General features: G+C 42.5%; 1 protein-coding gene across 3 annotated transcripts; it reads right to left on the bottom strand.

Moving 5' to 3' along the window:
- Positions 1–600: 600 nt before the first annotated feature.
- Positions 601–24,418, bottom strand: LOC139368472 (6-phosphofructo-2-kinase/fructose-2,6-bisphosphatase-like). Of its 3 annotated transcripts, XM_071107396.1 has the most exons (16): positions 24,261–24,418; positions 14,687–14,849; positions 12,017–12,142; positions 11,796–11,889; positions 6,879–6,945; positions 6,482–6,556; positions 6,232–6,288; positions 5,995–6,116; positions 5,481–5,688; positions 3,458–3,604; positions 3,091–3,195; positions 2,472–2,601; positions 2,233–2,295; positions 2,099–2,163; positions 1,938–1,987; positions 601–1,726 (listed from the first exon to the last, which is right to left on the bottom strand). In XM_071107396.1, the coding sequence occupies exons 2-16, from the start codon at positions 14,790–14,792 to the stop codon at positions 1,717–1,719; spliced, it is 1,425 nt and encodes a 474-aa protein (XP_070963497.1). In that variant the 5' UTR covers positions 14,793–14,849; positions 24,261–24,418; the 3' UTR covers positions 601–1,716. The 3 variants fall into 3 exon arrangements, with proteins under 3 accessions (XP_070963497.1, XP_070963499.1, XP_070963498.1); XM_071107398.1 differs by lacking the exon at positions 11,796–11,889 and having other exon boundaries at positions 601–1,987; XM_071107397.1 differs by lacking the exon at positions 14,687–14,849 and having other exon boundaries at positions 601–1,987; positions 24,261–24,407.
- Between the last annotated feature and the right edge of the window lie 2,971 nt (positions 24,419–27,389).

The raw sequence follows: 27,389 nt of genomic DNA, 5'->3' as shown, positions 1-27,389 counted from the left end.
TTACTAGTTCTTTTTCAAGAGGCAGTCGACTCGTTCATCTCCCTCCCCTTTATTTTAATACATTTGAAACCTCGTATATAATAACAGAAAATAAATCGTAGAATTATAATTTATATCAGACAGATTTCAGACAGACAGATAATCAGATGAACATTTTAAAGAATATCAGTGCGCGCAGGAGTTGAGTCCCTGTGAGTTCAATAGGGTAGCCCTCCTTACGTGTACATACTGGACATTTCGCGGACTGTTGCCATCGGTTAGTGAGCATGAAGAGAAATGACGAATTATTCACCAATGAATGTCGACAATTTGAAAGAAAAACATTCCAATCTCTCTTTGCTGTCGCCCCTTTCTCATTTCCAAAATGGGACCGTATAATATATAGGATATCCCACCCCTGACATACAAATGAGACATATGAGAAAAACAACTCTTTACCATTTGACTAAATGATATTCCAACATAGGCTACCCCACTCGTTCTTGAATAGTCAGAATATAACATCTCAATTGTGACCCTATAAATTATAGCTTCAATTATCTGCAAAACAGTTCTGACACCTAGCTACCACATAAGTATCATCAATAATCACAAAATGTCTCCAAATATAATATTTGTTTATTCATTTAAAGGCCCAGTACAGTCAAATGTGATTTCCCTGTGTTTTATATATTTCCACATTATGAGGTTGGAATAATACTGTGAGATTGTGGAAACGAGGCGGTAGGTAGTCTAGCGGTTAGGAGCGTTGGACCAGTAACTGAAAGGTCACTGGTTCAAATTCCTGAGGTGACTAGGTGAAAGATCTGTCAATGTGCCCTTGAGCAAGGCACTTAAACCTAATTGCTCTGGAGAAGAGCATCTGCTAGATGATAATCCCCTTTCAGTGTAAGAACTGTTTGAAAAGACTGCCTGAAATTTCAGCCTGTTTTGGTGGGATGGATTTTGTCCTGCCTGGTGACGTCTCCAGGTGGCAAATTAATTAACAGACCAATAACAAAGTCAGTTCCAAACCTCTCTGCCAATAACAGCTAGTTTTCAGTTTTCCCTTCCCCAGTCAGACCACTCACAGACAGTCCTATCATCATTCTTGCTTGAGAAACCGGTCTTAGCTAAGAATCTATTTTTGTTTCTTAAAAATGTTTTTTTAAACAATCACAGTAAGGTACATAAAAAATAGAAACAGCTGCATTGGACCTATAACACTTCACTAGAATGGATGACCTTTTGACCTTTACTTTCACTTAAGTATGATCATTTATCCTGCAGCCTAATGTAAGAATTGCCTGAGAAAATGTTTGATTGACAACATGTTGAGCCACTTTCACACTATGCCAAACTACATCTGACGCCACCTGTCTGAATGCGCTTCACTAAATGTCTGGTATGAGACACCAGGGTCAGAGTGAGCAGACCGAGGCATATTGCTTGTACATTATAGGTCAATAAACAACACATGCTCATTCAGTACTTGGCTTTAGCCTATGTTGCCACGGAGGAGGAAGAAATCAGTCAATTTTCCCCCTCAGTGTTTCCATATGCAGTGGGGTTTGTCATATTTGATCTTGTATTCATCCAGTCTTCTCCCTTGTCTTTTTCCCATCCTTTGCCCCTTGCTGCCTTTGACAAGGTTTAATCTGAAAAGGTACGCAGTCATAATTGATTGAAAATAAAGTTAAAAGCATCATTATGGTCCTAGAGTCCATATCCTCTAAATCAGGGGTGGCCAACTCCAGTCCTCGAGGGCCTGATTGGTGTCACACTTTTTCTCCATCCCTAGGAAACACAGCCGATTAATCAAATTTCATTCTAAACTGAAGATCATGATTAGGTGATTATTGGAGTCAGGTGTGTGAGCTGGGGCAAAGCTGTGACACCAATCAGGCCCTCGAGGACTGGAATTGGCCTCCCCTGCTCTAAATCATATTCAAAAGTGGTCAGGAATAGTCTTCAAGGCCTCTTCTGGGTCTCTAGATACGTCCACATTCTACAACAACAATAACACAAATGGAGTCAGTGTTAGATTTGCGGAATCTATTATACATTTTATTATTTTATATTGTGCTTGCAATAAATGTACATGTTTTGTAAAGCTCACCCCAGGTCTCTCTCTGTGCGTGTTGACTGCCTCAATATTTAGGAAAACATGCTCCACTTTACATCCTGTATCAGGAGCGAAAGAGCCATGAGTGAAATTGAAATTCTGAAATTATTCATTTGACAACAACTTACCATAGGCCACCGGTGTAAGTTTGAGCGCCGTATGAAGAGGACATTTTAGGTATGGCAACTCATCTGGGGAGAGAAAAGGATGTACGTCTTAAGACCTAGTCTCTCCTGACAGCCTTGCAGCCAGCGCACATGCAATATTTGGTTCTGGGCGCTGAGATCATCTTTGACCTGGCAAGCGTCATTATCTTAAGACAATACCAAATAAACCCATGTATTGTTGAACTGTTGTCCAACTGTACCTGAGGTTTTGTCTAGTAAGTAGGCCAGCAGACAACGCATGACAGCTTGGTGACACACAACCAGCACATTCTCCTGTCTCTCCAGCTCCATAATCACTGGCTCCAGACGGTGGACCAGGTCTTCATATGACTGTAGTAGAGAGAGGAAAAAAATATATATATACATTTTTCCCACTATTGCACCAACCTGAACCATACCATGCACTACATCTTCTTTCTTGCCTTTCCAGCTCGGCTTGGCTCAGCATTGTGAATCAACCCAGAGACAGATAATATGGGTATGTTATGAATTATCTTCCCCAGTCACTCAGATCCACCATCCACCTGAAATATTTCGTTACAATATTGTTGCAAATTGGAATGACGACCGGGACTTGAACCCAGTGTGTTCCTGCAACTGTCAGTCCAACACCTTAGCTGTTTCACCTGCAGATTCAAATCTCTTGACAAGGTAGTAGCTAGGTGTTGTACTAAGATCGCTAGGTGTTGGAGTAAGACCTCTAGGGTCTGTACAGTACCAAGGTCGCTACAGTATGTCTGAGAGTAATGTACAATGTATGTATGTTTTATGTGTATTTGGTGAGCAATGCAATGTGTGGTGAATTAAGACGGGTCCTACCTCACCCTTGGGGTAACGGTAGCGGTACTTGTCCTGGTCTCTCAGTGCAAACTCCTCTGGGTGGTTGTCCTGGATCTCCTCATACGTCATCTCCTCACACACACCCTGACGAGGAACGGACGGTGCAAGGAAGTGGTCAATGAGTGGTACAGGCACGCACTATGATGAGTAACCTATCCTGAGACCCGAAAACTTCCGTTAGCTCATCGGGGTAATGCCTTATCTTTAGCTCAGTAGGCTACTACATACAGTCTTGTGGTGTACAGGTGACCCAATTGGTCACGCATTCACTGTAAACTGTATATACACGTGCGGTGCACACTCACATAAAATGTATGCTTAATCTCAGAAGTAAACATTGACTTACTGCATCAATCTCGTTGAGAGCCTTCCACTGCTCATAGGGGATCCCCAGATGCTCTGCAGTCTGGATGGTCCTCTTCATATGACTGGTCCACACCTTCAGATCCTTTATATGCTGGCTCTTGATGAAGGTTCCCAGGGCAGTGGCATACTACAGGGGCAGACCATGTTCACAGGGAGTGGGGGTGATTGTTTACATAATATTTTGCTTTACTGTCCATTTTCTTTGCGGATAATAAAACTGTATCTTTGTTCTTTCAACCCAACTCTCTTAGACATATTGTAAATGTCACATGCACCATGCTTTATGGCTTTCTGTTGTCTACTCAAGGGTGGGACCAATACATTAAGGCATTGGGTGGAACAATATAATTACAGTGAATTTGGAAAGTATTCAGACCCCTTGACTTTTTCCACATTGTTACGGTACAGACTTATTCTAAAATGGATTAAATAACAAATGTTCCTCAATCTACACACAATACCCATAATGACAAAGTGAAAATAGGTTTTGACACATTTTTGCTAAATAAAAAACAGAAATACCTTATTTACATAAGTATTCAGACCCTTTGCTATGAGACTTGAAATTGAGCTCAGGTGCATGAGATGTTTCTACAACTTGATTGGAGTCCACCTGTGGTAAATTCAATTGATTGAATATGATTTGGAAAGGCACACATCTGTCTATATAAGGTCCCACAGTTTACAGTGCAATATCAGAGCAAAAACCAAGCCATGAAGTTGAAGGAATTTTTGCTGAGGCACAGATCTGGGGAAGGGTACCAAAAAATGTCTGCAGCATTGAAGGTCCCCAAGAACACAGTGGCCTCCATCATTCTTAAATGGAAGAAGTTTGGAACCACCAAGACTCTTCCTAGAGCTGTCCGCACTGCCAAACTGAGATATCGGGGGAGAAGGGCCTTGGTCAGGGAGGTGACCAAGAACCCGATGGTCACTCTGACAGAGCTCCAGACTTCCTCGTGGAGATGGGAGAAACTTCCAGAAGGACATCTCTGCAGCACTACACAAATCAGGCCTTTATGGTAGAGTGGCCAGACAGAAGCCACTCCTCAGTAAAAGGCATATGACAACCCCCTTGGAGTTTGCCAAAAGGCACCTAAAGGACTCTCAGACCATGAGAAACAAGATTCTCTGGTCTGATGAAACCAAGATTGAACTGTTTGGCCTGAATGCCAAACATCATGTCTGGAGGAAACCTGGCACCATCTCTACGGTGAAGCATGGTGGTGGCAGCATCATGCTGTGGGGATGTTTTTCAGTGGCAGGGACTGGGTGACTAGTCAGGATCGAGGGAAAGATGAATGGAGCAAAGTACAGAGAGATCCTTGATTAAAACCTGCTCCAGAGCGATCAGGACCTCAGACTGGGGCGAAGGTTCAACTTCCAACAGGACAACAACCCTAAGCACACAGCCAAGGCAATGCAGGTGTGGCTTCGGGACAAGTCTCTGAATGTCCTTGAGTGGCCCAGCCAGTGCCCGGACTTGAACCCGATATAACATTTCTGGAGAGACCTGAAAATAGCTGTACAGTGATGCTCCCCAATCTACTTCACAGAGCTTGAGAGGATCTGCAAAGAAAAATGGGAGAAACTCCCCAAATACAGGTGTGCCAAGCTTGTAGCATCATACCCAAGAAGACTCGAGGCTGTAATCGCTGCCAAAGTACTGAGTAAAAGGGTCTGAACACTTATGTAAATGAAATATTTAATTTATGTATTTATTTTTTGCACCAAACTGTTTTTGCTTTATCATTATTGGGTATTGTGTGTATATTGATGAGGGGGGAAAAAACGTTTAATCAATTTTAGAATAAGGCTGTAACGTAGAAAAATTTGGAAAAAGGGAAGGGGTCTGAATACTTTCCGAATGGACTGTATATCTGGATTAAAACAATAATGTCATATTAGTCTCTGGTGACAGCCTTAACATTAGAATGTTCGCTGACTAGGTTCTGGGGGGCGAGATGAATGTCCTAAAGATAGAACCTGTGTGGCCTACTGACCTTATGACCCCTGGGAGAGAGTCCGGAGTCTCCCCCAATGCGACCCAGCAGGTTCATATTGCTCTCCCCGTGGCGGCTCAGGTAGATGGAGCGCGGCGTGACGTGGATGTTCATGAGGTAGTAGACTATCCGGCTCTGGATATGGTCCTGCACACAGTTCACCAGGTACCTAGAGCCCACGTTGAAGATTTTGATGTAAGAGAGGCGCCTTGGTAGGGGAAATATAGAGAGAGCCACATAGGGAGACAATTATTCTCTCAGACAGGTGCATGACACGATTACATGTAGGGGAAATATAAGGAGACAGAAGAAGAGATGGATTTTTTGTTAAGCAAGTTTTTTTTCAGTTTAGTTCTTACTCTTTCTCTAATTCATGGAGAACAGCTGTTAGCGTAAAGCTTGGTACCAGATTTATTTGTGGCAATGACCATACAGGAGTTGGCCAGACAGCACAAACAGATCAGGGACCAGGCTGGTTGGCATAATCTGTGAAGCATCAAGGACAGAACTCTACCTGTCTTTCTCATCGTCCAATGGCACGTAGGTTTGCTTGTAGCACTCGATACGTTTCAGGAAGTCTGCCAGTGCCTCCTCCTTGTCACAGTTCAGATAGTCTGGGCTGCTCACCTTCACATCCTGGGACAAAGGTCAGTGTCACAGTGTAGAGTTTAACATATTGTAGAGTTTAACACCTTAGAAACAGAGAACCCTCTGGTATTTGAGAGTGAAGTTTGAGAGGAGACTTTCTCACCGCGATATTCTGTGCAATGATGTCTGGATCATCACAAATGGACTCCACAAAAAATACCTGTGAGGAAAATTCAGTTGTTCAGAGAAAGTGAGCAGTGTTCATTATTCCAAAAGTTTTTTTTTCTAGAGTTCAAAATTGAGGTTTAATGTATATCACCATCTGAATATGTATCTAGCTGGTGCAGTTGTAGAACAGTTGTTTATTAATGATATATAGTAGCAGTTACAGGACTGCCTGCACCTGAACCTGCCTTATAGCCTTTTTCCTTGGCAAAGCTCACAATGGAGACCCTCCTCTCCCGTGTTGTGTTGGTGGCATCAAACACCTGGAGGGAAGAGGACATTCCACTCACTGTTGCAGAACTTTGTGGACTCTGATGCTAGGAGGAACTCTGATGCTAGGAGGAACAGTGGGCACAGTGTATATTTATTCAACCATTATTTACTCTGTAACTCCCATAGTGGTCATAATCCCTTTTTACCCAGGAGGACCTTGGGAGTGTACAGTATTTGATGTCCAGTGTGTCTGTACAGTATGCGTGAAGTTCAATGCACTGAGTACTGTCATTTTCACTCATATATGAGGTATGGTGTGTGTCTATCGACTGTCAGCTCAGAGGGACAGTTTTAAGTTGTCCTCTTACTCACAGCTACTTGTCCATGTTCCTTCGAGAAGTAGATAACTACATCTTTAAGGGCATTTGAAGCACAGGCCCTGAGAAAGAAAATACAGGGCGAAATCATTGGATTAACAAACCACAGAAAAGGTCAATCGTACAACACAAAAGGACATAGCAAATCAATTGTTACATAATACTACACACAAACCACCACAGTCCTCTGCCCAGGCGTTGCTGATGCATGCCAGATCTTACAATACCTGGACAGGTATTTTATGTATCAGCTAACCACATCATATGTCATAGCAATTTGTCAGTCGATGACACAGCTGATGACGTGGCACGCAAACATTGGCCGGTGCAGTAGGAGAACGCTGCTATAGACTGTGTACGAATTGTCACAGCACAAATTTGAGATCAGAATTTTAACAACCACAGTGTAAGAAAGCCTGTTTCTTTAAGCACTCAATGATGACGTCCCAGCTATCACAGGCTGTCAAGAGTGTTTCGTGCATTACCAAGTGCAGCTCGCCACCTACTGCTGTGAACACAAATTTCAGTTTTGGACATTATTTCCTTTCTGACCAATTTATTCATCACTGTGCGCGAGTACCAAAACTGTAAGTAAAGGTATACGTTTCCCCCCTGTTTTATTGATGATAGTTGTCAATAGTTTAAGAATATGTTCATCATTATTACAGCATTATGTGTCTCGTTTTTATGCTAGCTTTATTTTCTCCTGTAATTGTTAGCTGGTTAGTCTAATGTTGCTAGCTACTTGTATTTTAGTTTCAGTCATTGGATTATTATAACAGATGAGTTGTATCTTGTTTGTTATTGCTAAATGAATGTGTCATCTTAGTATTGATGCCATTGTATTCATGTTTATTATTTTCAAACCACATCTTGTATGGATACATTTACATTTAATTGGATAATCACAGCTGAGTGACATGGCACAGAATTGCGAACATTGTTCATCTCCAATCAACATTACAGAACCCTAAACTGAGGAACTGTCTCTTTCACCGTCTCTCTAATAGTGTAACGCCCAATGCGGGAGATGAGAAGCAGGTACAGGGAGTGAACCATTTAACAGACGGACATGCAACGGAACAAGAACAGCGTCTGGACAGAAACACGACAAAACAATGCAACTACAGGGAACAACACAGAGGAGCAGACACACTACCGTTTGAAAGTTTGGGGTCACTTAGAAATGTCCTTGTTTTTGAAAGAAAAGCACATTGTTTGTCCATTAAAATAACATCAAATTGATCAGAAATACAGTGTAGACATTGTTAATGTTGTAAATGACTGTTGTAGCTGGAAACGGCTGATTTTTTTATGGAATATCTACATAGGTTTGCAGAGGCCCATTATCAGCAAACATCCCTCCTGTGTTCCAATGGCACGTTGTGTTAGCTAATCCAAGTTGATCATTTTAAAAGGCTAATTGATAATTAGAAAACCCTTTTGGAATTGTTAGCACAGCTGAAAACTGTTGTGCTAATTAAAGAAGCAATAAAACTGGCCTTCTTTAGACTAGTTGAGTATCTGGAGCATCAGCATTTTATGGGTTCAATTACAGGCTCAAATTGGCTAGAAACAAAGCACTTTCTTCTGAGGATCTGGTGACCCATGCCAAATCTTTTCAGTCTCCTGAGGGGGGAATTTTTTTTTGTTCCTTCTTCACGACTGTCTTGGTGTGTTTGGACCATGATAGTTTGTTGTCTCGACCTGCTCCACTACAGCCCCGTTGATGTCAATGGGGGCCTTTTCCTGTAGTCCACAATCACTTCCTTTGTCTTGCTCACATTGAGGGAGAGGTTGTTGTCCTGGCACCACACTGACAGTTCTCTGACCTCCTCCCTATAGGCTGTCTCATCGTTGTTGGTGATCAGGCCTACCACAGTTGTGTTGTCCGCAAACTTAATGATGGTATTGGAGTCGTGTCTGGCCACGCAGTCGTGGGTGAACAGGGAGTACAGGAGGAGACTAAGTACACACCCCTGAGAGGCCCCAGTGTTGAGGATCAGTGTGGCAGACGTGCTGTTGCCTTCCCTTACCACCTGGGGGCGGCCCGTCAGGAAGTCCAGGATCCAGTTGCAGAGGGAGGTGTTTAGTCCCAGGGTAGCTTAGTGATGAGCTTTGTGGGCACTATGGTGTTGAACGCTGAGCTGTAGTCAATGCACAGCATTCTCACATAGGTGTTCCTTTTGTCCAGGTGGGAAAGAGCAGTGTGGAGTGTGATTGAGATTGCGTCATCTATGGATCTGTTGGGCCGGTATGCGAATTGGAGTGGGTCTAGGGTATCCGAGAGGATGCTGTTGATGTGAGCCATGACCAGCCTTTTACAGCACTTCATGGCTCCAGACGTGAGTGCTACAGGACCGTAATCATTTAGGCATGCTACCTTCGCTTCCTTGGGCCCAAGGACTATGGTGGTCTGCTTGAAACATGTAGATATTACAGACTCAGTCAGAGGTTGAAAATGTCAGTGAAGACACTGCCAGTTGGTCCGCGAATGCTTTGAGTACACGTCCTGGTAATCCACCTGGCCCCGCGGCTTTGTGAATGTTGACCTGTATAAAGGTCTTGCTCACATCGGCTTCCGAGAGCATTATCACACAGTCATACAGAACAGCTGGTGCTCTCGTGCATGCTTCAGTGTTGCTTGTCTCAAAACGAGCATAAAAGGCATTTAGCTTGTCGGGTAGGCCAGCGTCACTGGGTAGGCCAGCGTCACTGGGCAGCTCGCGTCTGGGTTTCCCTTTGTAGTCCGTAATAGTTTAAGCCCTGCCACAGGGCGGCAGGGTAGCCTAGTGGTTAGAGCGTTGGACTAGTAACCGAAAAGTTGCAAGTTCATATCCCTGAGCTGACAAGGTACAAATCTGTCGTTCTGCCCCTGAACAGGCAGTTAGCTTTGTATGCATCTCTGTGTGTGGAGTGAAGGTGGTCTCAAGTTTTTTTTCTCTTTTTCTGGTTGCACATGTGCCTACTGGTAAAAATGTGGTAAAACTGATTTAAGTTTCCATGCATTAAAGTCCCCGGCCACTAGGAGCATCACTTCTGGGTGAGCATTTTCTTGTTTGCTTATGGCCTTATAGAATTGGTTGAGTGTGGTCTTAGTGCCAGCATCGGTGTGTGGTGGTAAATAGACAGCTGCGAATAATATAGATGAGAACTCTCTTGGTAGATAGTGTGGTCTACAGCTTATCAAAAGGTACTCTACCTCAGCGAAGCAATACCTTGAGACTTCTTTAATATTAGACATCGCTCACCAGCTGTTATTGACAAAAAGACACACACCCCCACCCCTTGTCTTACCAGACGTAGCTTCTCTGTTCTGCCGGTGCATGGAAAATCCCACCAGCTCTATATTATCCGTGTCGTCATTCAGCCACGACTTGGTGAAACATAAGATATTACAGTTCTTAATGTCCCATTGGTAGGATAATCGTAAGTCATCAATTTAAATTTTCCAATGATTTCATGTTCGCAAGTAGAATGGATGGCAGTGGGAGTTTACTCGCTCGCCAGATTCTCAGAAGGCAGCCCGACCTGCATCCTCTTTTCCTCCGTATTTTCTTTGCGCAAATGACGAGGATTTGGGCCTGTTCCCGGGAGAGCTCGTTAAAGGAAAAAGCTTCTTCCACTTTGTGGTGAGTAATCACTGTTCTGATGTCCAGAAGTTATTTTCGGTAGCAGAAACATTATGTACAAAAATAAGTTACAAACAATATAAAAAATATAAAAAATAGCACTAATGGTTAGGAGCATGTAAAACGTCAGCCATCCTCTTCGGCACCATCTTAACAGCGTCCGTCTCCTTTACACACCCCTGGTGTTGGTTCCCTAACAAGTTCAATTAACACTTTTAGGGTTGATGCTGTTAGACGTTCTCAGTGTTATGAGATTTTTTTGCTAGTGAATGTGAATGTGACCATATATTATACATTTCATACGGCCTTTAGTTATGGCCTAGTTATCCTCAACATCGTGGTCTGAAAATCCTGGCTTACGGGCCACATCAGACATGCAAGTCACAATATACTGGTTTGTGAAGTGATTAGTGATTCCTATTGAAATCCAGGTAGAGGGAGGATATTCAACAATTGGAATATTTTATCACCCACAACCTGCATTCAAAATGGCTGCTATGGTGAAGGACTTGACAAACAAGATTACCCAACCCATCTAAACTGGAACAACCATCTCGGTAACAAGTCCAACCCCTACAAATTGTATTGTTTAATATCAATTAATAAATCAATGTGCATGAGGAAGCACAGATATTAAAACTAATTATTATAAGAGTCAACCTGCAACAAAGCATGCTGGGAAATATGATAATGAAGACCCTCCCATGTGTTTTTCACTAAGAGTTTTTATTTTATTTTTTATTTAACTAGGTAAGTCAGTTAAGAACAAATTTGTATTTACAATGACAGCCTAGAAACAGTGGGTTAACTGCCTTGTTCAGGGGCAGAACGACAGATTTTGACCTTGCCAGCTCGGGGATTCGATCCACTAGCCTTTCGGTTACTGGCGCTCCAACACTCTAACCACTAGGCTAGTTAACGGAAATGAACTTAACAGAGTCGAGTAATAACACCATGCAATGTTGATTCCACTGCGATTGAAAAAACACTTCATATATTCACCGCATGTGGTGTCAATTTCAATCCCCCTGGTGTTAACCCCACTAGAATCAACACTCAGATATAGCACTCAAAAATATTTACCTCAACACCGAGATTTGAACACTTGCAAATTTGCTGTGAACCCTTTTCCCTATATGCTGTTGTGCACTGCTACTTTGACCACGCACAAAAGGTAGTGGAAAAGTCTAGCAGTATAGGGAAATAGGGTGCTAGTTCAGACGCAACCATAGCTTCATAACATAGATAGAGCAACCCGTCAAACCTGCAGCATCACGTACTTGCGAATCTGCATGGCCTCCTCATTGTCCGGTCTGAAGAACTCAAAGCTCTTGTAGCTCTGGACTTCCCTGCGATACTGGCCCAAGTTGAAGACTAGACGATAGATGATAGACAATAGGGTCCGGAGAGCGAAAGACCATCAACTCCAGTCCTCAGTGACGTGCATGGGCATTCAAGCACCCCTCAGATCATTGAACTTGGCTAGTGTGTGTAAACTGACCTTTTGTGGGAACCCCTATCCAGTTGAGGTAGCGGGTGAGCTTCTTGGATATGTATGTCTTCCCCCTGGCAGGCAGTCCAACCATCACAATCAGAGTGGGGGAGTTGGTGAACTGGGGCACGGAGGCTGGGGATAAACAAGACAAACACCATAGGAATCTATTGTACATGCCTGGTGGGTAAATAGAAGGGTTATCTATGAACACTTTGACAACGGCACAACTCAATGGTGGGAGTAAACACTACATTCAAGTGTGTGTGTGTGCGCAAACATAATGCTCACCATCTCATCAAGAGAGGGCACCAGGGGAGAGATAGCTAAAATATCAGCTAACCAGGGCACACCTATCAGATCTGCTCCTGAGTGGAGGTGCGGTCTAAGGCACTGCATCTCAGTGCTAGAGGCGTCACTACAGACCCTGGTTCGATTCCAGGCTGTATCACAACTGGCCGTGATTGGGAGTCATATAGGGCAGTGCACAATCGGTCCAGCGTCGTCCGGGTTAGGGTTTGGCTGTCATTGTAAATAAGAATTTGTTCTTAACTGACTTGCCTAGTTAAATAAAGGTTAACTAAATAATAATACAAATACAAGATCTCCCAATGGAATTGATTGAGTCATCATTGTTACCATGCTGTGTCTTACCAGAGGTATACAAATGTGTTCTGCATAATAATCATGGCCCAAGTAATTAGTCAACTCCTTTGAGAGTGTAGGCCTACCTCACTATACCCTGAGCACCACAGAGTATCCCATGCAGCCAGTCACATGGGTGACAACACCACCCTGAGGACAGTACAGTACCAGCATCTTGTTCAGCATGCGATTTCATCATAGAAACACAAAAACTGAAACAGAAGCGTTCCACGGGATTGTAATAGACCAGTCAATAAAGTCAAGCTCAAACTGCATATATCCATAAACTCCAGATATAATTTCTCATTTCAGAAATGTAAGCAGCTCCACTTACTCTAGCCTACTGACGGTCGATACTAATAGTGGCTAATATTTAACATGATAGAAATAGGAAACAGAGAAAGTCTGATAGCCTAGAATAAATAACATCCGAGAGTGCCCATTCCTGCAAGTTAAAAGGGCCGTACAATTTAAATTCTCTATAATGTCACAGCATTTCATAAACTTTACTGTGGGAAAGTTGATATGATATGCTTTAGTTTGCTGCCATAGGACTGATTTCACATTTGTCTCTAGCGATTAGAAGGTTAAAGAGATCTAAAACAAGTGTCGTCTATGTCTACAATTCCCTATCCAAACGGCTTACTCATTAACCAAGCTCTTATCAAGTTGTAAAAGACATTGCATGGAGAATGGTGTAATTTCTATAAAAAGAAATAAAAAAAAACATTCATTATTTCCTCTCGCAGAAAGGTGGTGGAATTCTTAGGGAATTAATTCAAGGTCAGAATACACATCTCTGCCACGCCTTCATTTCTTAGATCTCCACCCCGAACGAATAAGCGGGTGAATAGCATGCTATTCTCATGCTTAAATTCAAGGTCAGAATACGCATAATGAGAACATTTGGGACCATTGACATACGCTTCACCTGGGTCACAATCGGCCCCTAAGCGGGATGATTTACAGTAGGAGAACCAGGATAGAAGGAAGATCCAGGTCCTCCCTGTGTACTCTGTATGAATGGTGACTGACTGCAGCGTCGGCATAAAGTATCCAGTGGTGTAAAGTACTTAAGTAAAAAATACTTTAAACTTAAGTTGTTTTTTGGAGGGTATCTGTAATTTAAAGAAAATGTACCTCACTAAAGAAGAAAATAATGTACTTTCTACTTTTTACATACATTTCCCCTGACACCCAAGTAAATATTGTCCCAGTCGTGCACTTATCAAGAGAACATTCCTGGTCATCCCTACTGCCTCTGATCTGGCGGACTACCTAAACACAAATGCTTCATTTGTAAATTAATGTCTTGAGTGTTGGAGTATGCCTCTGGCTATCTGTAAATAAAATTTGAATAAAATGTGTGCTGTCTGGTTTGCATAATATAAGGAATTTGAAATGATTCCTATTTTTACTCTTGACACTTAAGTATATTTGAGCAAATCCGTTTACTTTTGATACTTAAGTATATTTAAAACCAAATACTTTTAGACTTTTACTCGAGTAGTATTTTACTGTGTGACTTTCACTCGAGTCATTTTCTATTAAGGTATCTTTATTTTGACAATTTTAGTACTTTTCCCACCACTGACAGTATCCATGCCAATGGTGCCATCCATGCAAGTCACGGGACAGTGTTAAAGTAGGACAGCAGAGAGCAGCACTGTAATCCCAAGGCCCACTTATTCCATTGAGAGACAGATGCCTGCCATCGGCGTGATGAAGTTTATTCTCACGCATGGGGAGGAGAGAAGGAAGCCATAGAATAGATCTATGAGTGTCACAATATAAAACAATCAGTCTTAACTTGGCAACAAGAGCAACACTTAAACACTCATCCACCTGTTGTTTCAGATAACTTTCCCATGACTCGTACTAATGAATGAATTAAGAAGTTGAGAGGAAAGAAGCGAGAGAAAACAGACAGAAGAGAGAGGGAAATCGAGAGAGAGACCGAGAGAGAGAGAAACAGAGAATGAGAGAAAGAGAGAACTTGACAGAAAGCCAGGCTGAGTGGTTCTTCTCACTTACAGCCTCTCCCGCGATTTAGCTTGCAGCCTCCCATCCCCAACCATGGCACCCAGATCTTGAGCAGCGGAGTCTGCGTGAGCTCATTCTTCTCCTGGTCTGTGGTCATGTAGGCATTCGGCAAAGCACAGACAGAGTCATGCAACACAGCACAGTCCTCCCGGCCCTGTGCAGCGGAGCGAGTGTGAGCGAGAGAGACAAGAGGAGCAGGACAGAAGCTTGTTTCAATGAATTCTTGCACGGTCACCTGACTGTTGCCAAGGAGAACGAGGGGAAGTGGGAAGGGGAGGACCTCTAGGATAACGCCCCAAATGGCACCCGATTCTCAATAGTGCACCGTTTTTTGCCATGACAAAGGTTCCCTGAAGTAGTGCACTATGTAGGGAACATGGTGGATGTTGGGACATGATATATAGCTCTGTAGCTTAGCCTTGCTGTTTCACTGCTACTCAGCTGTTAGTGAGGTACATGGCCAGAGGAAACTCAAATCTCCAGCCAGTAGGGAGGGAGGAGGAATCACACAGTCACACACATCTGTGTTGTGGTGGTGACATGGCACTAAAGCATTAAATATATCAGCCCTTTTGAGAACAAGCTCATGAAAAATGAACAGTTTAACCAAAGTTAACTCTCACTGTATAATGAACTGATCAGAACAATTTATGTCGTGATGCTATGGTTGATCTATTTCACTTGACAACATGCTATATATCACTTGCGTTTAGAGACAGTGCGGTGTTACTCAATTATGCCACAAGGTGGCAGTTGGAAGTCAGAGTTCACAGCTCCCCTTGGAAACGTTGATCTAAAGTAGAGGAATGATCAACTGGCTCGGTTCCTGATAGTGCCATGTCACCAGATGTGTGATTCCTCCTCTCTATTGGCTGGAGTTTGTAGTTTCCTCTAAAGTAGTGCCCTCTGGCCCTGTTCCTCACTAACTGCTGAGGAGCAGTGAAACAGCGTGGCTAAGGTACAGAGCTAGTGTACAACCCGAATGGCAACATATTCTCTAAACAGTGCACTACCTGAGAGCCCTATGGGCCATGGTCAAAAGTAGTGCACTGGTATATTTAAGCAATGAGGCAGTGTGGTATATGGCCAATATACACGGCTAAGGGCTGTTCTTAGGCGTCACGCAACACAGAGTGCTGGGACACAGCCCTTAGCCAGGGTATATTGGCCATATATTACAAATCCCGGAGGTGCCTTATTGCTATTACAAACTGGTTACCCACGTAATTAGTGCAGTAAAAACTCTGATATACCACGGATGTCAGCCAATCAGCATTCAGGGCTCGAACCACCCAGTTCATAATTACATTTCGAAACAGTGTGGTGTTCATTAATTATGCCACAAGGTGGCAGGTGAAAGTCTGAGTTCAAAGATAAACTGGCTCTATGGTTACTGACTCTCACTTGTCTGTAGTCTGCAGCAGCAAAAGAAACAGACAATATGTTTGCTGCTGTCTTTCAGCTCTGGTGCAGTCATTCTCATTCAGACAATATCTGGATTTGTTGACAGTAGTTCAACAAGTTGCTAAGGTAATAAGGCAACACGCTCGCACAGTCTCACGTTAGAATTTGACGTTCACCCATGTTTCTCAAATGACACACTTCGAAGTTCCAAGTGTCAAATTTCAAAGTGTTTAAGATTAAGTTTAGGCATTAACTCCGAATGGTTAAGGTAAGGGTTAAGGTTTGGGATAGGCTTAAAACAAAAATATCAAAAACAACTTTCTATCGCTAGATTCAAACATGCAACCTTTTGAACCAGAGCCAGATGCTTGCGCCCATCCACCATGCCCGTCCACAATGCCCTGCCAGTATCATGGGTGACCTGCCTGAATAAGGTACTTCCCAGATTAAAGAATTAGACAGCTGACAGCCTTATATGAGACATGTGCAGTCCCTGATCTGATCTCATTACGACTCAATTACTAATTTACAAGCATTTTGCTACGCTACACCCGCAATAACATCTGCTAAAGAAGTGTATGCAACCAATAACACTTGATTTAATTTCATCCAGTGGACTTTTAAAGGGAAGAAGGATTATGGATTAGATCATGTGATAAATAGATCATATATCCTGCCAACAGGCAGGGAAAACTGAAATGACTTCATGACAACAAGATTACAACCAGTTGTAAACTGACATTTTCAACCAGCTTTGCCTATATCCTCTGGCTGCTTATATATACAGTATCTTACACCTGACAGTTTTGTAGTCTTACATTCAGTGGCAACATTATTTGGATCATTTCCACTGTGGGGTTTGCTGTAACGATTGTTACTTACAACTTATCAAGGCTGAAATGGGCATAACAACAGGATACTTTTCAATAAAATGTTGTGGTCAAATTCTAACAGAGACAGACAGACAATTAGTTTGTAAATTAGTCTGACAACATCTTGGCCTGTGCCAGTACTCCCAAACAGGTAATGCCAAATCAAATAAAATTTTATTGGTCACATGCACATGGTTAGCAGATGTTATTGCTGGTGTAGTGAAATGCTTGTGCCTCTAGTTCTGACATTGCAGCAATATCTAACATGTAATCTAACAATACCACAACAACTACCTAATTCACACCTATAAATATATGGATGAGCAATGACCGAGCTGCATAGGCAAGACGCAAAATATGGTATAAAATACATTATATACATATGTGATAAGACATTATTAAAGTGGCATTACTAAAGTGACTAGTGATCAATTTATTGAAGTGCCCAATGATTTCAAGTCTGTATGTAGGCAGCAGCCTCACTGTGTTAGTGATGGCTGTTTTAACAGTCTGATGGCCTTGAGATAGAAGCTATTTTTCAGTCTCTCGGTCCCAGCTTTGATGCACCTGTACTGACCTCGCCTTCTGGATGTTAACGGGGTTAACAGGCAGTGGCTCGGGTGGTTGTTGTCCTTGATGATCTTTTTGGCCTTCCTGCGACATCAGGTACTGTAGGTGTCCTGGAGGGAGTAGTTTCCGTACCAGGCGGTGATGATTCCTGATAGGATGCTCTCAATTGTGCATCTGTAAAAGTTTGAGTGTTTTAGGTGAAAAGCCAAATTTCTTCAGCCTCCTGAGGTTGAAGAGGCGCTGTTGCACCTTCTTCACCACACTGTCTGTGTGGGTGGACCATTTCAGTTTGTCCGTGATGTGTATGCCGAGGAACTTAAAACTTTCCACCTTCTCCACTGCGGTCCAATTGATGTGGATAGTGTGGTGCTCCCTCTGGTGTTTCCTGAAGTCCACGATCATCTTTTTTGTTTTGGCGTTGAGTGAGAGGTTGTTTTCCTGACACCACACTCCGCGTGCTTCACCTCCTCCCTGTAGGCTGTCTCGTCGTTGTTGGTAATCAAGCCTACTACTGTTGTGTCGTCTGCAAATTTGATGATTGAATAGGCCACGTAGTCATGGGTGAACAGGGAATACAGGAAGGGGCTGAGTACGCACCCTAGTGGGGCCCCAGTGTTGAGGATCAGCGAAGTGGAGATGTTGTTTCCTATCTTCACCACCTAGGGGCGGCCCTACATGGTCTGTGGACCTATTGGGGCGGTACGCAAATTGAAGTGGGTCTAGTGTGAAAGGTAAGTTGGAGGTGATATGATCCTTGACTAGTCTCTCAAAGCACTTCCAGATGACAGAAGTGAGTGCTACGGGGTAACAGTTATTTAGTTCAGTTATATAAGCCTTCTTGGATACAGGAACAATGGTGGCCACCTTGAAGCATTTGGGGACAGCAGACTGGGATAGGGAGAGATTGAATATGTCCGTAAACACGACAGCTGGTCTGCGCATGCTCTGAGGACGCGGCTAGGGATGTCGTCTGGGCGAGAGTCATCCACGGCGAAGGAGAGCCCACAGTCTTTGGTAGCAGGCCGCGTTGGTTGCACTGTATTATCCTCAAAGTGGGCAAAGAAGGTGTTTAGTTATTGTGGAAGCAAGACGTCGGTATCCGTGACGTGGCTGGTTTTCTTTTAGTAGTCTGTGATTGTCTGTAGACCCTGCCATATACGTCTAGTTTCTGAGCCATTGAATTGCGACTCCACTTTGTCTCTATACTGACATTTCGCTTATTTGATTTCCTTGTGGAGGGAATAACTACACTGTTTGTATTCGGCCATATTCCCAGTCAACTTTCCATGGTTAAATGTAGTGTTTGCGCTTTCAGTTTTGCGCAAATGCCGCCATCTATCCACGGTTTCTCGTTTTGGTAGGGTTTAATAGTCACAGTGGGTACAACATCTCCTATCCACTTCCTTATAAACTCACCCCCCGAAACAGCGTATACATCAATATTATTCTCTGAAGCTACCCGGAACATGTCCTAGTCCGCGTGATCAAAACAGTCTTGAAGCGAGGATTCCGATTGGTCAGACCAGTGTTGAATAGTTCTTGTCACAGGTACATCCTGTTTGAGTTTCTGCCTATAGGAAGGGAGGAGCAAAATGGAGTGGTGGTCAGATTTGCCGAGGGGGGGCGGAGGAGGGTCTTGTATGCATCGCGGAAGTTAGAGTAGCAGCGTGAGTGCTGCAATCAATATACTGATAGAATTTAGGTAGCCTTGTTCTCAAATTTGCTTTGTTAAAATCCTCAGCTACAATAAATGCAGCCTCGGGATATATGGTTTCCAGTTTGCATAAAGTCCAGTGAAGTTCCTTGAGGGTCGTCGTGGTATCTGCTTGAGGGGGGATATACACGGTTGTGACAACAATAACGAGAATTCTCTTGGGAGATATTATGGTCAGCATTTGATTTTTAGGAATTCTAGGTCAGGTGAACAAAAGGACTTGAGTTCCTGTATGTTGTTACAATTACACCATGAGTCGTTAATCATGAAACATACACCCCAGCCCTTCTTCTTCCCAGAGAGATGTTCATTTCTGTCATCGTGACGCACAAAGAATCCCGGTGGCTGTCCTGACTCCGGCAGCATATCCCGAGAGAGCCATGTTTCTGTGAAACAGAGTATGTTGCAATCCCTAATGTCTCTCTGGAAAGCAACCCTGGCCCTAATTTCGTCTACCTTGTTATCTAGAGACAGGAAATCAGCGGGTAATATACTCGGGATCGGTGGGTGGTGTGTGCTCGCCTCCGAAGTCTGACCAGAAGGCCGCTCTGTCTACCTCTTCTGCAGCAATGTTGTTTTGGGTCAGCCTCTGGAATCAGTGCCCGTAACACAGCTGGACATTCTTGTATCTTTAGTGTCAGACCTCATACCAACTGTTACCGATTTTCCTAGTCGGCTACATTCTGGGCAAATAGAATTGTATGCCTATTGTCAGTTGGCATGTTAAAAAAGGGTATGTAGCAAACGTAATATTCTGCAGTAGCCTACAGACAGTGTTTATGCCTTTCAGTAATGATCACAGTGTCTAGATCTGTTTTTGTTAGTAGAGCCCAGGAGAGAGAGGAACATGCTATCCTTGCCGGCTGAGAGTTTGGCCTATTAGGAATTTAGTCTGGCCTCCCTGCTCCAAATAGAGTGACAGGGATAGACATTACTGTAGCAGCTGAGCTATGATTGGGCAGCAGCTGTAAACCAAAGCTAAGTGCAAGTGTGTTCCTGGAAACACTGGGACCTCTCTCTCTCTCTCTCTCTCTGCTGTCTTAGAAAGCCTTTCACAACACACTGTTCTGAAGGACCACCATTGAAAAGTGTATCTTCGAGTGGAGAGAGAGAGGGGAGAGAGGAGGATGGAGCCATAAGGGTGAGATTGAGAAAGAATGCTTAAGTATCCATCATGATGTTTTAATGCACTTCAACTCTTTGATATTTACCAGAGCTGACTTCACTAAATCCTGTGGATAAACTCTCACATTTTGCCAGTGCTGGAGTTTCAGAGGCTGACAGAAACAATCCTAGCCTGGGGTGGCAGGAAGCCTAGTGGTTAGAGCGTTGGGCCAGTAACCGAAATGTTGCTGGATTGAATCCCCGAGCTGACAAGGTATAAAACAATCTGTAGTTCTGCCCCTGAACAAGGCAGTTAACCCACTGTTCCCCAGTAGGCCACCATTGTAAATAAGATTTTGTTCTTAACTGGCTTACCTAGCTAAAAAAAAAAGAGAACCCAAGATTAGAGCCATAGAGAGGAACCATCATTTCCACACGTTGGACAGACACTGTGGCACAGAGAAAAGTGTAGCAACACACTGGTCCATGTGGATAGAGGAAAAGTATGTCTGTATAATGTTGCATGTTCATATCTCTTTCCCAGTGAGAAAAACTGGTCGCAATGACATCAAAGCAACCTGGTTTCTGGTTGTAATGACATTACAGCCAGCTTGCTGGGATATGACTTTACATACGTCTCTGGTGTATTTGCTCTAATATTTGCAAATCTGTGTGTGTGTCTGTCTCTGTGTGCAAAGTGTGTGCGTGTGTGTGTTTGTGTGCACAGACACGTGTTCATCCCAGGTCTCTAAAGAGGAGACAGGCAGGTGTCAATATCTCCTCTGTGGCGTCCAGACCTGACCATTCACCACGCCCGCCCCCCCCCGTCCCCGTCCCCCCCCCCTCCCTAGCCCAGAGGCAGCCTGCCTTATGCTCTGGATTCAGAGCTGGTACCCACAGCGGAAAAGTCTCATTGGGGCAGCTGCCTGCTGAGGCAACATGGGGTCACAACGTTCTGTTCCCATCTTGCGTCTCACATTTCTGTGTCCCATACTGAGTTGTCATCATAACCTTTGGATATTGCTAGAAGGGGTTCCGACATGAATTTCACATCTATTCAGTCCTGAAAGATATTCTGCTGCTGTGTTGCTCTCCCTTCTCGCATGTGTTGCCTATGACAGACTGCAGGCTGAGCTGCTTGGTGTGGGGCTGATCTCTCTCTCTCTCTCTCTCTCTTTCTCTACAAAATGTTTACTTGGAACATAATGTACTTAAGGTGGTTGAGGTTCCATTCCATATGATGGCACGAGGTATAAGGATGGCAAGAGGGTTCATGACATTTTGCAGTTGGTTGAGCAAGACAGACCGTCCCAGGACAGGCCCCAATGATCTGATCAGGTTCCATACGGGGAAGCATAAACATGTCTCCAGTGAGCTTGAAGGGTCCTGGTTGGGCAACCGACCAAGTGCTGCTGACTAGCTCCATTCATTCACAGACTAGCATACTATACCGGTCCCGGACCATGTTAAGCATACTGTATGTCAACAGAGCACAGGACCAAAACTAATACTACTGGGTAGTTCAATGAAATTAGTGCATTTTGCATCCCTTTGATATTTTGAGTAGAAGTTGTGCACCAATATTGCATTTTAAAAGCCTGTTACATTGAATGAAGTTCCCTTTAATATTGACCACATGGAGAATTTAATCAATCAGCTTTTTAATATGAGTCTTGACTCGTTAAAATGCCAAAATTCAACAACCCTCTGTGACATAGTCAGGTCATAGTGTAAAAGCAGGTGAGCTGGTTCTACTCTTTTTGGCCATTTTGTGTTGTGGTGGAAAACTGAGCGGGTCGGGCATAACACGTCAACCCTGTTAACCCATACTGTACGTACACAGGCTAGAAATATTTTAACAATTACATATTTTTTTGTGTGAAGCTTGCATTTAATTGCCACTCCCTGTTGCACACAACAAACTTCCATTCCCCCTGTCAAAATGGGATTCATGGCTTATATAAGATGAAATCGTCAACCCTGTTACGGTCAACCTTGTTACTTTATTTGGCACTTAGTACCCACTGGGCACACCAAGTCATTTCAATGTGGAAATTTGGGTAAAATTTGGTTGAGACGTTGATCAATGAGATTTCAACTTTTATTCACCCACTCAAAATACAGACAGAAATTTGTTGAATTCCCAAATGTGTTATCACAGCGCTTTCAACCATTTAAAAGCACAACAAAGTTCAAATGTGAATACAACGTCAGATATTTTGTATTTACTGTATTTAACAACTTACTGTGTTAGTGTCTAATAGCAGAACCAAGTGACATGGAATGCAGTTGAGATAACATAAAAAATGCATGATGCAAGTGACCAATGCTGTTCAAGCTTCTGGCAGATTATCATAGCAATTGTGAAGATCTCCGAAGACCTGCGACCTTTGCATGCTATCTTGAACATGCACGCTTTCTATGATTATATAAGTAGTTACAGTGGGCTAACCTCAATGTGACTTAGCCTAATAAATCATTTATGTTGGATTCACTTCTCCATCACAACCAAAAATCTAAGTTAAAGAATGTGAGTAAATCAAACCAAACTTTATTTAAAGTCCGTTCAAAGTTTGATTTAATTTAGTCCTATTCTTTAGCAAAAACAAATGGTTGCAATGGAGAAGTGTATCCAACATATCAATTATTAATTTGTAGGCAAATGGGAATTAAAGCCAGACTAAGTCAGAGACACATATGGAATAATCCAAGCAGAAGATCTCCTTCAAATGTTGATATTTGGTTGCGTTGACAACCAAACACAATTCAATATCCAGTTTGCCTACAAATTAATAATCAATATGTTGGATTCACATCTCCATCTCAACCAAAAAATGTAAGTTAAAGAATAGGACTAAATCTATTCCAACTTTAAATGAACTTTAAATAAAGTTTGATTTGATTTAGTTTAGTACTATTCTTTAACTTACATTTTTGGTTGAAATGAAGATGTGAATCCAACATATTAATGATTAACTTGAAGATTACATTTGAAATTAACCAAAGCTTGAAAACCTAGGCCTTTATTGTCTATTTTTAGTTGAAGCCTGGGTTGAACTGAAACAATACCTGTTGATGACTTTACAAATGCTATATAGGCCTAAATAGTATTACTGATGATTACTTATAAAGTATGGTTGCATTTCATTTGCTCTGTTAAACCTACACTTTGGAATGACTTCGATAGCAACAGTGAATATGTTTAGTTATTAAGAGATCTGTCAATAATGATTCTCACAATAGGGCATTGATAGTAGTCAGTGACAAATATAAAAGCTAAGCAGGGCTGTTTTTATACAGTGGATATAACGTTGAAGCTCTGACGTTGTTTCAAAGGTGAAAATTAAACATATTTTATAGGTTTGTTTATGTTGACAATTGGTTACAATGATGACAGTAACCCGTGGTTGAATTTAAAAAAAATGTAACCTCTTGAGATGGGAAAACGTGTTTTTTTATGAAGTTAAACATGTGCTCTTAATGTTAAATGGCAGAATGTTAAAGTCAGGTGGAATCAAGTTACACTTCTCAAACGGCACCGAATTGGTGGAACAACCCTTGGGGAAACAACAGAAGATAAGAGTTACCAGAGGGATAGACCATCCCAAGTCCTTTCCCATTTGGTCTGTGTGTCCATTCTTTTTAAATTCAGGCGGCTCAACTTGAAACCCAGAGAACACGTTGTCCTGTCTGCATCACAGGTTGCACCAAGTCTAATTTTACTCGCATGCACTTCTGTGCTGATGGACTCAATCCCCTGAACAACATGTGCTCATAACATGTGCATAGAAAGCACTAAACCAGCAGAGTAAAGTTGGACTTTACTATACTATCTCAGAGCTTTTACTACTCCTCTCTCTCTCAAAAGAGATATTGCTTGTTTTTCAATGATCGGTCTCACCTGCACTGTCACAGCGGCGCCTCATCATGTATTCCATATTGGGCAGTTCCATCCCTGACAATATTCTCAGTGTGTCTAAGAGCAGAGTGCACGGTCTGAAGAAGACTAGCGGGTGGTTATGGAGCTGCTGCCAGATGCTCTTCTCAATGTAACCAAACCTCTCTGCCAAAGCCTATTCTCCCCCTTCACCCCCTCCTCCCTCTTTCTACGACACATGGACATATGATAGTGGCACTGGGCTACAAATACAACCTACAAATACAGACACATACACACAGCCAGGGGAGTGAGCTCATAACAGGGGCAAAGGTCACCAAGGGGGTTTTAACCTTTTCAACTCTGTCGCTCCATTTATCATTCTGACCTGAGTTGAAATAATAGTTTAGATCTTTTAAATACTATTAGCGTTTGCTTCAGCCTGCCTGTAGTGCCAGGTGGGTGTAACGTGTGTCGTCGTCTGAAGAGGAATAATCGTACCAAAGCGCAGCATGGTAAGTGTTTATGCTTTTTATTGAAACTGACCACTATAACAAAATAACAAAGGGAATAGCCGAAACCGAAACAGTCCTGTCAGGTGCAGAAAACACTAAACAGAAAATAACTACCCACAAAAACCATGTGGGGAAAAAGCTACTTAAGTATGGTTCCCAATCAGAGACGACGATAGACAGCTGTCTCTGATTGAGAACCATACCGGCCAAAACAAAGAAATTGAAAAACATAGAAAAAATAACATAGAATGCCCACCCAAATCACACCCTGACCAAACCAAAATAGAGTCCTAAAAAGCTCTCTAAGATCAGGGCGTGACAGTGGGATGGGTTTACAGTTCCGTGACTATTCTTTTGGTTCCATTGCACCAGGCAAGCTCAATCAAGCCCAGCTAGCTGACATATGGAATTGTTTTAAGATGGTCATACTATGGATCATTTAGCTATTTAGGTTTAAAAAATGTACTCAGGAAAATATATATATAGTGCATTCGGAAATGATTCAGACCCCTTCCCTTTTTCCACATTTTGTTACATTACAGCATTATTCTAAAACAAATTAAATAAAAACATGTCCTCATCAATCTACACATAATACCACATAAGGACAAAAGTGAAAACAGGTTTTTAGAAAAAAATTCAAATCTAAATGTAAACAAAATATACCTGTGTATCTTATTTACAGTACATAAGCATTCAGACCCTTTGCTATGAGACTTGAAATTGAGCTCAGGTACATTCTGTTTCCATCGATCATCTTTGAAATGTTTCTACAACTTGATTGGAGTCCACCTGTGGTAAATTCAGTTGATTGGACATGATTTGGAAAGGCAAACACCTGTCTATATAAGGTCCCAGAGTTGACAGTGCATGTCAGAGCAAAAACCAAGCTACGAGGTTGAAGGAATTGCCCGTAGAGCTCCAAGACAGGATTGTGTCGAGGCACAGATCTGGGGAAGTGTAACAAAACATTTCTGCAGCATTGAAGCTCCCCAAGAACACAAGTTGCCCATGGGGATACACTACCCGTAGGACTACTTTGTCTAAGAACACTAGGTAGAACTGGGCGGACCACCCACTGTATTTTTGGTTAGTTAGCTGTTGGTGAAGTAGGCTAGTCTAGCTTAGGGGTATTTTGGGATATTTGTTTCTTTCCTTGGGTCCAGCTCAGCCCCTTTTCCTGCTCCCCTCATTACCGTGTGTTATCAAATAAACCATGAGTGTTTGACGGTAATTTAATTGTCTGTGGTTATTCCGTTCTCACTCTTACTTTTTCACTATAATTTGCATGAGTTATGTTATGGGTCTCATTACCATCCCCCCCCCTAGACTGTCGGGTCAAAAGAGATTCGTAACATGCTTCAACAAAGTACTGAGTAAAGTGTCCAAATAATTATGTCAATGCTGTTTTTAATTTTGAGAATAAAAAAAAACTGTTTTTGCTTTGTGGGGAGGGGAAAAAACAATGAAAACTTTCTGAATGCACTGTATATCATTTTTTATACATATTTAACCCCTTTTTTTGGTAGGCACAAAACTACCTTCATACTTCCAAAAAACGGTACCCGTTACCAGAAGACAACACTTGTGGGGCTCGTAGAGCAAAACGGAGAACACCATTGTTTTTCGTGAGAGTCTCCCCTTTCCATAGAGTGGTAATAATTTGTAGGTCAAACTGTTCGGATGCTACAGACCTTTACGTGAGAAGACCGATTTTCGGGATGTCTTATGGTCTGACAAACTCAGCTCTAGCTCTGCCACATTTCACCACAGAAATGTGACACTGGTGGATTCAGACGCATCCAATGCAAAAAAAGAAGATTTCTCTAGTTTAAACTGATGGATTTTGATGGGGATTTCTTTCTTATGTAACTTAGATTGACCGCACTGCTGCATCAATCGACTCTAGGGGTTAACCTGTCTCCTCCCCTTTATCTAAACTGATTGAAGTGGATTTACCAAGTGACATCAATTACTTGGATTCACCTAGTCAGTCTATGTCATAGAGAGAGCAGGTGTCCTTGATGTGTTGTGAAATCAGTGTATGTCATACTGTGTTATACAGCATATTACTGCGTTATACAGCATATTACTGCGTTATACAGCATATTACTGCGTTATACAGCATATTACTGCATGCACATTGAAATGCATAGGCTACCATTAGCTGCATGTGTAACGTCTTCCACAAAAGCATGATATTTCTGCAGCAAGTATTATGCACAAGCTATATTCTTGATGTGAGGCCCCAAAATAATCCAGTGAAATCTTACCGATATGCAGTGGTAATGCAGAGAGCAAGGTACGGTGGTTTAGTTTTGCAGGAAAGCAAAACATCGAGCCGTGCCTAGCTTTATAACCAAGACCCAAATATGCTGCTCCTATTGTAAATAGTTTAGTAAAGTATTGGCTTTGCGTTATGTTAGCCTTTTGGATTAAGAACAGACCTTTTTCTTCACTAAACATGTCTGTCTTCGTTTGTCAACATCACATCTACCAACATCCTCACCTCCCACACAGCCTTGGATGGTAGCCAGGAAAACTAAAGCGTATCATCATAGCTCCTCTGGTTTTCCAAGAAAACTTTCTGTTGATCAGACATGCAGCTATGTAACAGAACATAATTTGTTTGATTTTA

Source organism: Oncorhynchus clarkii, chromosome 16 (assembly GCF_045791955.1).
Source record: "Oncorhynchus clarkii lewisi isolate Uvic-CL-2024 chromosome 16, UVic_Ocla_1.0, whole genome shotgun sequence".
Taxonomy (NCBI): domain Eukaryota; kingdom Metazoa; phylum Chordata; class Actinopteri; order Salmoniformes; family Salmonidae; genus Oncorhynchus; species Oncorhynchus clarkii.
This window is presented reverse-complemented; position numbering and strand designations above follow the sequence as displayed.

What these genes read in the sequence shown, in the direction of transcription:
- LOC139368472 (XM_071107396.1), bottom strand. Translation starts at nt 14,792, where the DNA reads ATGACCACAGACCAGGAGAAGAATGAGCTCACGCAGACTCCGCTGCTC. An exon ending in AGGAACATGGACAAGTAGCT is followed by an intron (nt 6,557 to 6,878) that starts GTGAGTAAGAGG and finishes TCTTCCCTCCAG; the next exon opens with GTGTTTGATGCCACCAACAC. An exon ending in CTTACTAGACAAAACCTCAG is followed by an intron (nt 2,296 to 2,471) that starts GTACAGTTGGAC and finishes TTCTCTCCCCAG; the next exon opens with ATGAGTTGCCATACCTAAAA.